At 40.3% G+C, this 15913-nt stretch overlaps 1 protein-coding gene across 1 annotated transcript; it reads left to right on the forward strand.

Annotated features, from left to right (window-relative positions):
• The first annotated feature begins 221 nt into the window (after positions 1–221).
• Positions 222–1204, forward strand: LOC132360071 (polyadenylate-binding protein 2-like). Its single transcript, XM_059915184.1, is given in 2 exon segments — positions 222–1013; positions 1015–1204. Coding segments are annotated over 2 exon segments (939 nt in total). The 3' UTR covers positions 1162–1204.
• Positions 1205–15913: the final 14709 nt, after the last annotated feature.

A 15913-nucleotide genomic window follows, 5' to 3' on the forward strand; every position in this document is an offset into this window, starting at 1 on the left:
GTTCAAGTCAAAGAAACAGATCCAACATGGAGTCCAATTTAGCTCTTCCCTGTTACAATACCAAAAAAAGAGAAGTTATTTACAGCATGTAAATTGTAGCTGTAATTTAAAAGATATGTATAATTTGTGATCACTTTTAAAGACAAGTATTATATAAACCGGTATTGGCTCCTTCTAGTAAGTGTAGAATATTAGCTTATAAAACATTTTTTTGAGCGGCGATGACGGCGGCGGCGGTGGCGGCGGCGGCGGCAGCAGCAGCGGGGTCTGCGGGCGGTCGGGGCTCCGGGCCGGGGCGGCGGCACCATCTTGTGCCCGGGGCCGGTGTGGAGGCCGGGGAGGGGGCCCGGGGGGGCGCAGGGGACTACGGGAACGGCTTGGAGTCTGAGGAACTGGAGCCTGAGGAGCTGCTGCTGGAGCCCGAGCCGGAGCCCGAGCCCGAAGAGAAGCCGCCCCGGCCCCGTGCACCACCCCTCCAACCCCCGGGAGCTCCGGGCCCTGGGCTTGGCTCGGAAGCCCCCGGCAGCCAGGAGGAGGAGGAGCCGGGGCTGGTCGAGGGTGACCCGGGGGACGGCGCCATTGAGGACCCGGAGCTGGAAGCGATCAAATCTCGAGTCAGGGAGAGGGAGGAAGAAGCTGAGAAGCTAAAGGAGCTACAGAACGATGTAGAGAAGCAGATGAATATGAGTCCACCTCCAGGCAATGCTGGCCCAGTGATCATGTCCATTGAGGAGAAGATGGAGGCTGATGCCTGTTCCATCTATGTTGGCAATGTGGACTCTGGTGCAACAGCAGAAGAGCTGGAAGCACACTTTAATGGTTGTGGTTCAGTCAACCGTGCTACTATACTATGTGACAAATTTAGTGGCCATCCCAAGGGGTTTGCATGTATAGAGTTCTCAGACAAAGAGTCAATGAGGACTTCCTTGGCCTTAGATGAGTCCCTATTTAGAGGAAGACAAATCAAGGTGATCCCAAAACGAACCAACAGACCAGGCATCAGCACAACAGACCAGAGGTTTCCTGCGAGCCCGATACCGTGCCCAGACCACCAACTACAACAGTTCCCGCTCTCGATTCTACAGTGGTTTTAACAGCAGGCCCTGGGGTCGTGTCTACAGGGGCCGGGCTAGAGCGACATCATGGTATTCCCCTTGCTAAAAAACGTGTGTATTAGGAGGAGAGAGAGGAAAAAAAGAGGAAAGAAGGATAAAAAAAAGAATTAAAAAAAAAAAAAAAGAAAAAACAGAAGATGACCTTGATGTTCTTTCCATATTTTTTTTTAAAAAGAGATATGCTGTGGAAGGGGGGAGAATCCCATAACTAACTGCTGAGGAGGGACCTGCTTTGGGGAGGAAGGGAAGGCCCAGGGAGTGGGGCAGGGGGCTGCTCATTCACTCTGGGAATTCGCCATGGACACATCTCAACCACGCAAGCTGCTCCCCCTGTCTCCCTGTCCCCCTTTGCCCCCTTGTGGGCTGCTCAAGGGTAAGTGGGCATGGGTGGTAGGAGGAGTTTTTTTACCCAGGGCTCTGCAAGGACACCAAACTGTTCTGTTACCTTCCCTCCATCTTCTCCCTAGCTTTCACAGTCCCCTCCTGCCTGTTCTTGTCCTGCCAGGTCTACCACCCACCCCACCCCTCTTTTCTGGCTCCCTGCCCCTCCAGATTGCCTGGTGATCTATTTTGTTTCCTTTTGTGTTTCTTTTTCTGTTTTGAGTGTCTTTCTTTGCAGATTTCCGTAGCTGGAAGATCTCTGATCCACTCCCAGCGGCTCCAGTGTAAATTCCCCTTTCCCCTGGGGAAATGCACTACCTTGTTTTGGGGGGTTTTGGGGTGTTTTTTGTTTTTCAGTTTTTTGTTTTGTTTTGTTTTCCTTTGTCTTTTTTTCCCTTTTATTTGGAGGGAATGGGAGGAAGTGGGGACAGGGAGGTGGGAGGTGGATTTTGTTTATTTTTTTAGCTCATTTCCAGGGGGTGGGAGGGTTTTTTTTAATATGTGTCATGAATAAAGTTGTTTTTGAAAATAAAAAAAATAATAATAATAAAAAACATTTTTTAAATCTGTGTAAGAGGAAAACACAAACTCAGGAAAAGTCATCTTGAAAGGAGATGACTATTGCCCTTGATGACCAGCTAGAAACAGGGTCTGCCGTGAGTGGTGGGCAGATCCAAGAGGAGAGGGGCCTGCACACTCGCCCTTCTGCCTGGAAAGGAACCTCAAGTTGTCCTTTCTGGAAGATGTGAACAAGATGTGTTTCTCATGATGCTAGCAGAACAGGTCAACATAGCCTGTGGGTGGGACAAATGGCAGTTAAAGAATGCCTCACTTTGGGAAGTGGACTACAAAAAACACAAAGCTTCATGAAAAGCTTGAGCTTGAAATGTCCTACAGATTTCAGTGAGCAAAGGCTTCACGCAGCTTGTGCAGTCACCTTGGGAGGAGCTGCCAGAAGCCCTGCCCAAGGGAATTATCCACAGCCCAGGTCCTGCATCATCAGCATCTGAGATCTTTTCTCACTGGGGTCTGGAAATAACATCCTGTGATGTGATTTATAATAAGAAATATGTATTTAATCTTTGTCTCAGTTTCTGGCACAGAGTTCCTAAAACCCTTGGAATTTCCTATGTGATAAGAGGGATAAAGGTGTCTTTTTTTATGTTAATGAGTGACTTTTAGATGCACCTAAGGGTAAGGGCTGGTTGCCAGGAGAACCAACCATGTGATCCATGTGATTAGAGAGTTGGAATTTTCAGTCCCACCTCCTGACCTCCAGGGAGGGGAGACGGGCTACAGTTTGAATCAGTCAGGAATGGCCAATGATTTAATCGATCATACCTTTGTAATGAAGTCTCCATAAAAACCCAAAAGGACAGAGTTGAAGAGCTTCTGGGTTGGTGAACATATGGAGGTTTGGGGAGGGTGGTGCACCCAGAGAGGGCATGGAAGCTCCACACTCTTTCCCTGTACCTTGCCCTATACATTTCTTCTACCTGGCTGTTCTTGAGTTACATACTTTTATAATAAACTGATAACCTAGTAAGTAATATGCTTCTCTGAGTTTTGTGAGCCACTCTAGCAAATCAGTCGAACCCAAGGTGGGGCTCATTGGAACCTCCAATCTACATCCAGTCGGTTAAAAGCGCAGGTGATGACCTGGACTTGCAATTGGCATCTGAAATGTGTGTCAGGGGCAAGTGGATGGCAGTCTTGTAGGAATCTGATGCTATCTCTGGGTAGATAGTGTCAGATTTGAGTTGAATTGTAAGACCTCCAGCTAGTGTCAGAGAATTACTTGGTGGTGTAGGGAAACCCCCTTCTCCCATATTAGAGTGCAGAGCTCATACATTGCAACCCTAGAAAGGCTCAGAAGCCATAGGAAGAACTATGAATATGAATAAGAAGACGGTTAGTGCAGAACAAGGAAGAAAAATGTGAATCTAAGGCAGTAGGTAGCATTTGGGTCACAGTTTTATAGTGAGTACAGCACTCGACTGTTTCTTAGCATGTTCAAAGCACTGAAGGTGGTCTGTATTTTAGACTTCAATTTTAATTGTTTATAAGTGGGATTCAATAAAATTTTAAATAATGTTTAATTGGGGAAAATTGTCAATACTCAGGTGTTATGTGTTAGATATAAAAGAAGTGTATTAATATTTAGAGATGGGTTATTTTTTCATGTTTAATAGATTCATGAGCCAGATAAATTGGGCATCAACAATGTACAGACAGTAACATGTGAACCCAACAGCATGCGCATAGCTGGCTCCCAGACTCGCACCCAGGAAATGCTCACAATCCCAGAGTTAACTGAAGGCAGAGGGATGGCCATGGAGATGCTTTGGGTTTGCTGTCTTAAAATGCTGGAAATCCCCCATTTCTCTGACCTAGGGGCCAGAAAGATCCAGAGGATGACAACATCATTTTCAAGCCACCCCACTCCAGGATAGACCCCCCCCCACCTTCCCTGCACCCACAAAAGACCCAGAAGAAGTGAGTAGTGGGAAGAAATATCAGCACAGGTGCCTTGCTGGGCACACTTGTGTGATTCTGCAAAGGCAAACCTTCAAGGGGTGACACAGAGCTGCAGTTTGGGAGGCCAGGGATGGCCTGACACCATCCCATGGGCCATGCACCTCTAGGACTTCCCTTCCCCACCCTGGGGACTGCAAAAAGGAGACCCAGATGGGAGCCCATGGTCTGCATCATGGCCCACTGTAGGTAGAGTTTTTATATGTGTTCTTATCAGCTTAAGATAGGTTGTTATAAGATGTTTTCTGTAAGCCTCCTGGTAACTACAAAGAATAAACCTGTAGTAGATGATACAAAGGTTAAAAAGAAAGAAATCCAAGCATAACACTGCAAAAAAAAAAAAAAAAAAAAAAAAAAAAAAAATCACCAAATCACAAAGGAAGACAGTAAGAGAGGAAGAAAAGAATGAAGGAACGACAAAAAAGCTAGAAAATAATGAAAAAGATGGCAATAGATAGTCCTTACCTATCAATAATTACTTTAAATATAAATATAATATTTTATAAGAACTATAAATGGAGTATAACCTTCAAAATTGTGAATCACTATATTGTACACCTGTAACTTATATAATATCAACTATACTTTAAATATATGTTTATATATATGTTATATATATATTATATATATATATATATATAATTCTCCAATCAAAAAAAACAATGAGTGGCTGAATAAATAAAAAATAAGACCCAACTATATGCTCTTACAAGAGACTCACTTCAGCTTTAAAGACACGCATATGCTGAAAGTGAAGGGATGGAAAAAAGTATTCTAGGCAATAGAAACCAAAAAAGAGCAGGGGTAGCTATACTTACTTATAGCAGACAAAACAGACTTTAAGACAAAGAAGACTGTAACAAAAGACAAAGAAGGTCATTATACAGTGACAAAGGGGTGAATTCATTAAGAGGATATAACAAGTGGAAATATATATGAACCCAATATCAGAGCACCAAAATATATAAAGCAAATATTAACAGATCTGAAAGGAGAAGTAGACAGCAATACAATAATAGTAGGGGACTCCAATACCCCATTGCAACAATGGGTAAAACACCCAGACAGAAAATCATTAAAGAAACATCAGACTTGAACTACACTTCAGATCAAATCTACCTAACAGACAAATACAAAACGTTCCATCCAACAGCAGCAGAGTACACATTCTTAAGTGCACATGAAACATTCTCCAGGGTAGATCATATGTTAGGTCACAAAACAAGTCATAACAAATTTAAAAGATCGAAATTATAGTAAGTATTTTTTATAACCACAATAGTAAGAAACTAGACATCAATAAGATAAGGAAACCTGGAAAATTCACAGATATGTGAAAATTCAACAACACATGCCTGAGCAACCACTGGTCAAAGAAGAAATCAAAAGAGAAATAAAAAAATATCTTGAAACAAACAAAAAATGGAAACACAACATATCAAAACTTATGGGATGCAACACAGCTCTAAGGGGGAAGTTTATAGTGATAAACACCTACATTAAGAAAAAGAAATATCTCAAATAATCTAACTTTACACCTCAAGGAACTAGAATAAAAAGAATATAATAAGACCAAAGTTAGCATAAAGAACAAAATAACAAAGGTCAGAGCAGAAGTAAACAACGGACTAGAAAAACAATAGAAAAATCAACAAAAGTGAGCTTGCTTTTTGAAAAAATAAACAATATTGACAAACATTTAGCTATACTAAGGAAAAAAAGAGAAGACTCAAATAAATCAGAAATGAATGAGGAGACATTACAACTGATACCACTGAAATACAAAGGATCATGAGAGACTAGTATGAACAATTATACCCCCAACAAATTGGGTAACCTAGAAGAAATGGGTAAATTCCTAGAGACATGCAATCTACCAAGACTGAACCATGAAGAAATAGAAAATCTGAACAGACAATAACAAGTAAGGAGATTGAATCAGTACTCAAAAATCTCCCAACAAAGAAAAGTCCAGGACCAGGTGGCTTCACTGGTGAATTCTCCCAAAGATTTAATGAATTAATACCGATCCTTCTCAAACTTTTCCCAAAAATTGAAAAGGAGAGAACTCTTCCAGACTCATTTTACAAGGTCAGTATTACCCTGATACTGAAGGCAGACAAGGACACTGCAAGAAAAGAAAATTATAGGCCAATATCTCTGAACATAGATGTAAAAATCCTCAACAAAATACTGGCAAACCAAATTCAACCGAATTCAAAAGATCATATACCATGATCAAATGGGATTTATCCCTGGGATGCAAGGATGGTCCAACATATGCAAATCAATGTGATATACCACATTAACAGAATGAAGGATAAATATCGTATAGTAATCTCAATAGATGCAGGAAAATCATGTGACAAAATTCAGCAACCTTTCATGATTAAAAAAACAAAGCTCTCAACATAATAAAAGTTATATATGACAAGCCCACAGCTAACATCATACTCAACAAGACAAGTATCTTACTATCACCACTACTATTCAACATAGTACTGGAAGTCCTAGCTAGAGCAATTAGGCAAGAAAAAGAAATTAGAGGCATCCAAATAGGAAAGGAAGAAGTAAGATGGCCTCTGTTTGCAACTAACATGATTATATATATAGAAAACCCTAAAGATTACACACACACACACACACACACAAACTGCTAAAACTAATAAACAAGTTCATTTAAGTTTCAGGATACAAAATCAACATACAAAAGTTAGTTGTGTTTCTATACACCAAAAACAGACTATCTAAAAATGAAATTAAGAAAATATTTCCATATTCAATAGCATTTAAAAGAGTAAAATACTTAAAAATAAATTTAACCAAAGAGATGAAAGATCTGTACACTGAAAACTATAGAACATTGATTAAAGAAACTGAAAAAGACAGGAATAAATAGAAAGATATCCAATGTTCCTGGATTGGAATAATTAATATTGTTAAAATATTCATAGCAATCTACAGATTCAATGCAACCCCTATCAAAATTCCAGTGGTATTTTCCACAGAAAGAGAAAAAAAAGTCCTAATTTTGTATGGAACCACAAGATCCCAAATAGTTAAAGAAATCTCAAGCAAGAAGAACAAAGCTGGAGGCATTACACTTCCTGATATCAAACTATATTGAAAAAAATATAGAAATCAAAACAGTATGATTCCAGAAAAAAAACAAAACAAAACCAGACAGACTTGTGGGACAGAATTGAGAGCCCAGAAATAAACCCACTCATATATGATGATCAACTAATCTTTGACAAAATCACCAAGAATATACAATGGGCAAGGATTGTCTCTTCAATAAATGATCTTGGAAAAATTGAATATCCATATGCAAAAGAATAAAATTGGCCCCTTGTTTTACACTGGACACAAAAATCAACTCAAAGTGGATTTAGGACTTAAATGTTAGCCCTGAAATTATAAAACTCCTAGAAGAAAACATAGGGGAACACTCTTTGGCAATGGTCTTGGCGATGAATTTTTGGATTTGATACCAAAAGCACAGGCAACGAAAGCAAAAATAAACAACACTACTACCACTACAGACAATAACCATTAGGTATATGAAAAGATGCTCAACATCACTAATCACAAGGAAATGAAAATCAAAACCACAATGAGATATCACCTCACACCTCTTAGAATGGATTTATTATAAAAAATCAAGAGATAACAAGTGTTCGTGTGAATGTGGATAAAAGAAACTTATATACTCTTGGTGGGAATGTAAATTGGTACAGCTATTATGGAAAACAGTATGGAGTTTCCTCAAAAAAGAATTTAAAAGAGAACTACCATATGATCTAGCAATCCCACTTCTGGGTATATATCCAAAGAAAATAAAATCGATATCTTGAAGAGATATCTGCACCACCATGTTCACTGCAGCATCATTTCTAGTAGCCTAGATATGGAAATAACCTAAGTGTCTATCAACAGATGAATGGATAAAGAAAAAATTGTATATATATACAAAGGGATATTATTCAGCTTTTAGAAAAAGAAGGAAATCCTTCATTTGCAACATTAGATGTTGCAGCACTGGAGGACATTATGCTAAATGAAATAAGCCAGAGGCAGGGGTGGAGTCAAGATGGTGGAGTAGGAGGACATGGAGTTCACATCTCCTCACAATTAGGGTACCTAACAGGCACTGGTGGGGCACCCTGAACCCCTAAGTGGACAGAAGAAACCCCCAAGCTACCATGCCAGGGGTTGGGCCTGAGCTCCTGTGGTGGGAGCACTGAGTCCAAACCGCTGGACTAACACAGAACCTCAGGCCCCAAGGAATATTCATCAGAGTGAGGTCTCCCAGAGGTCCTCATCTCAGCACCAAGACCCAGCTCTACCCAACTGCCTGCAAACTCCAGTGCTGTAAGCCTCAGGCCAAACAACCAGTCAGACAGGAACACAGCCCCACCCATCAAAAAATGAGACAACAAAAAAATATGTTACAGATGAAGGAGCAAGGTAAAAACTTACAAGACCAAATAAATGAACAGGAAATAGGCAACCTATCTGGAAAAGAATTCAGAGTAATGATAGTAAAGATGATCTAAAATCTCGGAAATAGAATGGAGGCATGGATTGAGAAAATACAAGAAATGTTTAACAAAGACCTAGAAGAACTAAAGAACAAACAAACAGTGATGAACAACACAATAACTGAAATGAAACATACACTAGAAGGAATCAATAATAGAATAACTGAGGTAGAAGAATGAATAAGTGAGCTGGAAGATAGAATGGTGGAAATAACTGCCAAGTAACAGAATAAAGAAAAAAGAATGAAAAGAATTGAGGACAGTCTCAGAGACCTCTGGGACAACATTAAATGCACAACATTCGAATTATAGGGGTCCCAGAAGAAGAAAAGAAAGAAAAAGGGTATGAGAAAATATTTGAAGATATCGTAGTCGAAAACTTCCCTAACATGGGAAAGGAAATAGCCACCCAAATCCAGGAAGCGCAGAGAGTCCCATACAGGATAAACCCTAGGAGAAACACACCAAGACACATATTATTCAAACTAACAAAAATTAAATTCAAAGAAAAAATATTAAAAGCAGCAAGGGGGACTTCTTTGGTGGCGCAGTGGTTAAGAGTCTGCCTGCCAATGCAGGGGACACGGGTTCGATCCCTGGTCCAGGCAAGTCCCACATGCTGCAGAGCAACAAAGCCTGTGCACCACAACTACTGAGCCTGTGCTCTAGAGCCTGTGAGCCACAATTACAGAGCCCGCATGCCACAACTACTGAAGCCCACGTGCCTAGAGCCCATGCTCCACAACAAGAGAAGCCACCCCAATGAAAGGCCCGCATAGAGCAACGAAGAATAGCCCCTGCTCACCACAACTAGAGAAAGCCCACACACAGCAATGAAGACCCAACACAGCCAAAAATAAATAAAAAATAAAAATCATTAACCTCTAAAAAATAAAAATAAAAGCAGCAAGGGGAAAAAATGTTCAAGGGAATTCCCCTAAGGTTATCAGCAGAATTTTCAGCAGAAACTTTGCAGGCCAGAAGAGAGTGACAGGATATATTTAAAGTATTGAAAAGGAAAACCTACAACCAAGATTACTCTACCCAGCAAGGATCTCATTCAGATTTGGCAGAGAAATCAAAAGTTTCACAGACAAGCAAAAGCTAAGAGAATTCAGCACCACCAAACCAGCTTTACAACAATTGCGAAATACAAGAGAAGAAAAAGACCCACAAAAACAAACCCAAAACAATTAACAAAATGGTAATAGGAACATACATATTGATAATTACCTTGAATGTAAATGGATTAAATGCTCCAATAGACTGGTGGAATGGATACAAAAACAAGACCCATATATATGCTGTCTACAAGAGACCCACTTCACATCTAGGGAAACATACAGACTGAAAGTGAGGGGATGGAAAAACATATTCCATGCAAATGGAAATCAAAAGAAAGCTGGAGTAGCAATACTCATATCAGATAAAATAGACTTTAAAATAAGAATGTTACAAGAGATAAGGAAGGGCACTACATAATGATCAAGGGATCAATCCAAGAAGAAGATATAACAATTATAAATATTTATGCACCCAACATAGGAGTACCTCAATACATAAGGCAAATGCTAACAGCCATAAAAGGGGAATTCAGCAGTAACACAATAATAGTGGGGGGTGTTAACAACACACTTACACCAATGGACAGATCATCCAGACAGAAAATAAATAAGGAAACACAAGTTTTAAATGACACAATAGACCAGATAGATTTAATTGATATTTATAAGACATTTCACCCAAAGTGGCAGGATACACTTTCTTCTCAAGTGCACATGGAACATTCTCCAGGATAGATCACATCTAGCATCATGAATCAAGCCTCAGAAAAATTAAGAAAACTGAAATCATATCAAGCATCTTTTCTGACCACAACTCTGAGATTAGAAATCAATTACAAAAAAAACTGCAAAAAACACAAACGCATGGAGGTTAAACAGTGTGTTGCTAAATAACCAAGAGATCACTGAAGAAATCAAAGAGGAAATTTAAAAATCCATAGAAACAAGTGACAATGAAAACACGATGACCCAAAACCTATGGGATGCAGCAAAAGCAGTTTTTTTTTTTTTTTTTTTTTTTTTTTTTTTAAAAGCAGTTTTAAGAGGGAAGTTTATAGCAATTCAATCTCACCTCAAGAAACAAGAAAAATCTCAAATAAACATCTAACCTTACACCTAAACCAACTAGAGAAAGAAGAACAAAGAAAACTCAAAGTTAGCAGAAGGAAAGAAATCATAAAGATCAGAGCAGAAATAAATGAAATAGAAATGAAAACAATAGCAAAGATCAATAAAACTAAAAGTTGCTTCTTTGAGAAGATAAACAAAATTGATAAACATTTAGCCAGACTCATCAAGAAAAAAAGGGAGAGGACTCAAATCAATGAAACTAGAAATGAAAAAGGAGAAATTATAACTGACACTGCAGAAATACAAAAGATCATAAGAGACTACTACAAGCAACTACATGCCAGTAGTTGACAACCTGGAAGAAATGGACAAATTCTTGGAAAGGTACAACCTTCCAAGACTGAACAAGTAAGAATTAGAAAATATAAACAGATGAATCACAAGTAATGAATTTGAAACCATAATTAAGAACCTTCCAACAACAAAAGTCCAGGACCAGATGGCTTCACAGGCGAATTCTATCAAACATTTAGAGAAGAGCTAACACCTATCCTTCTCAAACTCTTCCAAAAAATTGCAGAGGGAGGAACACTCCCAAACTTGTTCTACAAGGCCACCATCACCCTGATACCAAAACCACACACAAATAACACCAAAAAAAGAAAATTACAGACCAATATCGCTGATGAACATAGAGGCAAAAATCCTCAACAAAATACTAGCAAACAGAATCCAACAACACATTAAAAGGATCATACACCATGATCAAGTGAGATTTATCCCAGGAATAAAAAGATTCTTCAATATACGTAAATCAATCAATGTGATACACCATATTAACAAATTAAAGAATAAAAACCATATGATCATCTCGATAGAAGCAGAAAAAGCTTTTGACAAAATTCAACACCATTTACGATAAAAACTCTCCAGAAAGTGGGCATAGAGGGACCCTACCTCAACATAAAAAAGGCCATATACGGCAAACCCACAACCAACATCATTCTCAATGGTGAAAAATTGAAAGCATTTCCTCTAAGATCAGGAACAAGACAAGGATGTCCACTCTCACCGCTCTTATTCAACATAGTTTTGGAAGTCCTAGACACAGCAATCAGAGAAGAAAAAGAAATGAAAGGAATCCAAATTAGAAAAGAAGTAAAACTGTCACTGTTTGCAGATGACATGATACTATACATAGAAAAGAAGATGCCACCAGAAAACTACTAGAGCTAATCAATGAATTTGGTAAAGTTGCAGGATACAAAATTAATGCACAGAAAACTCTCACATTCTTATACACTAACAACAAAAGATCAGAAACAGGAATTAATGAAACAATCCCATTTACTATTGCAACAAAAAAATAAAATATCTAGGAATAAACCTACCTAAGGTGGCAAAAGACCTGTACTCAGAAAACTGTAAAACACTGATGAAAAAAAATCAAAGATGACACAAACAGATGGAGAAATATACCATGTTCTTGGATTGGAAGAATCAACATTGTGAAAATGACTCTACTACCCAAAGCAATCTACAGATTCAATGCAATCACTATCAAATTACCAATGGCATTCTTCACAGAATTAGAACAAAAATTTTACAATTTGTATGGAAACACAAAAGACCCTGACTAGCCAAAGCAATCTTGAGAAAGAAAAATGGAGCTGGAGGAATCAGGCTCCATGACTTCAGACTATACTACAAAGCTCAGTAATCAAGATAGTATGATACTAGCACAAAGACAGAAATACAGATCAGTGGAACAGGATAGAAAGCCCACAGATAAACCCACACACCTATGGTCACCTAATCTGTGACAAAGGAAGCAAAAATATACATGGAGAAAGGACAGCCTCTTCAATAAGCAGTGCTGGAAAAACTGGACAGCTACATGTAAAAGAATGAAATTAGAACACTCCCTAACACCATACACAAAAATAAACTCAAAATGGATTAAGGACCTAAATGTAAGTCTGGACACTATAAAACTCTTAGAGGAAAACATAGGCAGAACACTCTTTGACATAAACCACAGCAAAATCTTTTTTGACCCACCTCCTAGAGTAATGAAAATAAAAACAATAATAAACAAATGGGACCTAATTAAACTTAAAAGCTTTTTGCACAGCAAAGGAAACCATAAACAAGACAAAAAGACAATGCTCAGAATGGGAGAAAATATTTGCAAATGAAGCAACAGACAAATGATTAATCTGCAAAATATACAAACAGCTCATGGAGCTGAATATCAAAAAAACAAATAACCCAATCAAAAAATGGGTGGAAGACCTAAAAAGACATTTCTCCAAAGAAGACATACAGGTGGCCAAGAGGCACATTAAAAGTTGTTCAACATCACTAATTATTAGAGAAATGCAAATCAAAACTACAATGAGGTATCACCTCACACCAGTCTGAATGGCGATCATCAAAAAATCTACAAACAATAAATGCTGGAGAAGATGTGAAGAAAAGGGAACACTCTTGCACTGTTGGTGGGAATGTAAGTTGATACAGCCACTGTGGAGAACAGTATGGAGGTTCCTTAAAAAACTAAAAATAGAACTACCATATGACCCAGCAATCCCACTACTGGGCATATACCCTGAGAAAACCATAATTCAAAAAGACACATGCACCTCAATGTTCATTGCAGCACTATTTACAATAGCCAGGTCATGGAAACAACCTAAATGTCCAACAACAGATGAATGGATAAAGAAGATGTGGTATATATATACAATGGAATATTACTTAGCCATTAAAAGGAAAAAAACTGGGTCATTTGTAGAGATGTGGATGGACCTAGAGTCTGTCATACAGAGTGAAGTAAGTCAGAAAGAGAAAAACAAATATTGTATATTAACGCATATATGTGGAATCTAGAAAAAAATGGTACAGATGAACCTATTTCCAGGGCAGGAATAGAGACACAGATGTAGAGAGTGGACATGTGGACACAGAGGGGGAAGGGGAGGGTGGGACGAATTGGGAGATTAGGATAGACATATATACACTACCATGTTTAAAATAGCTAGTGGGAATCTGCTGTATAGCACAGGGAGCTCAGCTCAGTGCTCTGTGATGAGTTAGATGGGTGGGAAGGGGGCAGGGGTGCTGGAAGGAGGTCCAGGAGGGAGGGGATATATGTATACATATAGCTGATTCACTTCGTTGTACAGCAGAAACTAACACAACATTGTAAAGCAATTATACTTCAATTTAAAAAAAAGATAAAAGAAATAAGCCAGATGCAGAAAGACAAATACTGCATGATCTCACTTACTTATGGAATCTGAAAAAGTCAAACTCATAGCAACAGAGCATAGAATGGTAGTTAACCGGTGCTGGGAGTGGGGAGGGGGAAATGGGGAGTTGTTGGTCAAAAGATACAAATTTCCAGTTATAAGATGAATAAGTTCTGGAGACCTAATGTACAGCATGGTGACTACAGTTAGTAAGAATGTATTGTGTACTTGAAATTTGCTAAGAGATCTTAAGTGTTCTCACCACACCAAAAAAAGTGGTAACTGTATGAGGTGATGGCTATGTTAATTAGCTTCTGTTAATCGTTTCATAATATACACATGTATCCAAACACCATGTTGTACACCTAAATATGTACAATTTTTGTCAATCCCACTTCAATAAAGCTGGGAAGAAAAATAACATGGATGTGGCAGGGCAGGGCATGTTTCAAATCCAGGAGGTGCTTCTCCGAGTGCCCTGGAGAGCCTTGTCTTGCCTCTGGCCTGCAAGCACACACAGGTCCCTTATGAGAATCCTAAACAACTCTGCACGGTGGCCTGGTTTCCACTGCACAGGGACACAGGGACGAGGAGCTAGCTTCTCACTTCCTCTGTGCTACACAGAACAAGGTGACATCTTTCCCACCCACCTAGAACAGATCCTCATCTTCAAGTCCAGGGCTGGTGTGAGACTAGGAACTAGTTCCTTCCTTCTAGAAGGAACTAGAAAAGACCTCCACCTCTGAAATAGCTGGGTCAGGTCACTGAAGCTTCAAACCAAGTGCAGCTGGAAAAGTGAAAATAAATTAGCCTTTAATCTGGATTGTATTTATAACAATGGCTTAAATTTGATCCAACATAACAATGGCTTAAATTTGATCCAACGTACACTACATGTTTGCCGCCTTCAGTGGAGCCTGGAGAGCAGAAAATGGGCTCAAACTCAACCTACTCCTCAGTGAGGGTGACGTTCCTCCCCAGGAGGCTGCTGGGTGGGGACCTAGGGCCTTTGCCATCTCAGGAGCCAGGGGCTGGACCCCTTCCAGCAGCCAGTATGCCCATCCCCCAACCTCCTGCCCTTTAAGCTTAGAACTAGCAGTTTCCTTTTCATTCACTTTCATTTCCTGGGATTGGAACTGAGAGAACATTGAACTAGTGCGATGTGGTGAGCAGCAGCTAGGGCGAGAGTCAGAAAACCAACCAGGCCTTCTACCACCTTATGGCAGGGTGGCCCCCACAGCCCCTCTCCTGGGACCTCCAACCACTCCATCCTGCCCACCTCCCCAGTACTAACAAAGAACCCATGGCATGTGCTCAGTAAAACACTGAGCCCAGCATGAGGAGGCTAGAGGGGTCCTTAGGACAGAAAGACCACCCCCTGAGCACAGGGCAGGGGTGGCCAAGAACAGGGTCTCTGCCTGGCCCTAAGGTCGGCCTCTCTAAACCCCAAAAGCCAATGCCCAGGGCTTTCATCCCAAACCTCCCTTTCAGGGTTGCTGAGGACTAAGGGGGTCTCTGTTCCCCAGTGTGGTGGCTACGGTGGGTCTGGAGATGCAGGGAGACCCAGGTTCAAATCCCGCTTCTGCTGACTGCCCTGATAGCCCAGCGTGGGCTTCTCAGGCTCTTAGGTCCTGCGTCCTCCTTCACAGAGGGCAGTGACTTAGTTCTAGGCTCACAACAGGGGTAGGTTAAAGGGAAGGTCTCTGTGTCCCAGCAGTGTGTGTGTGTGTGTGTGTGTGTGTGTGTGTGTTCTGGGCAGTGTTCACACAGGCCTGGAACAGCAGGTTGTAAGGATGTGTCTGTAGGCTGACCTTCTGCTGTGGAGAGGACAGCATGGGAGTGAAAACCCTCAGGAGACAACACCCCTCGAGGATGGGGTTAGGGGAGGTGCCGCAGGCCCCACCCTGGTCCCAGTGCGCAGGCCAGGTGCCAGCTGGAGGCCTCTGAGC

The sequence above is a fragment of the Balaenoptera ricei genome, chromosome 2 (assembly GCF_028023285.1).
Source record: "Balaenoptera ricei isolate mBalRic1 chromosome 2, mBalRic1.hap2, whole genome shotgun sequence".
NCBI classification, from domain to species: Eukaryota; Metazoa; Chordata; class Mammalia; order Artiodactyla; family Balaenopteridae; genus Balaenoptera; species Balaenoptera ricei.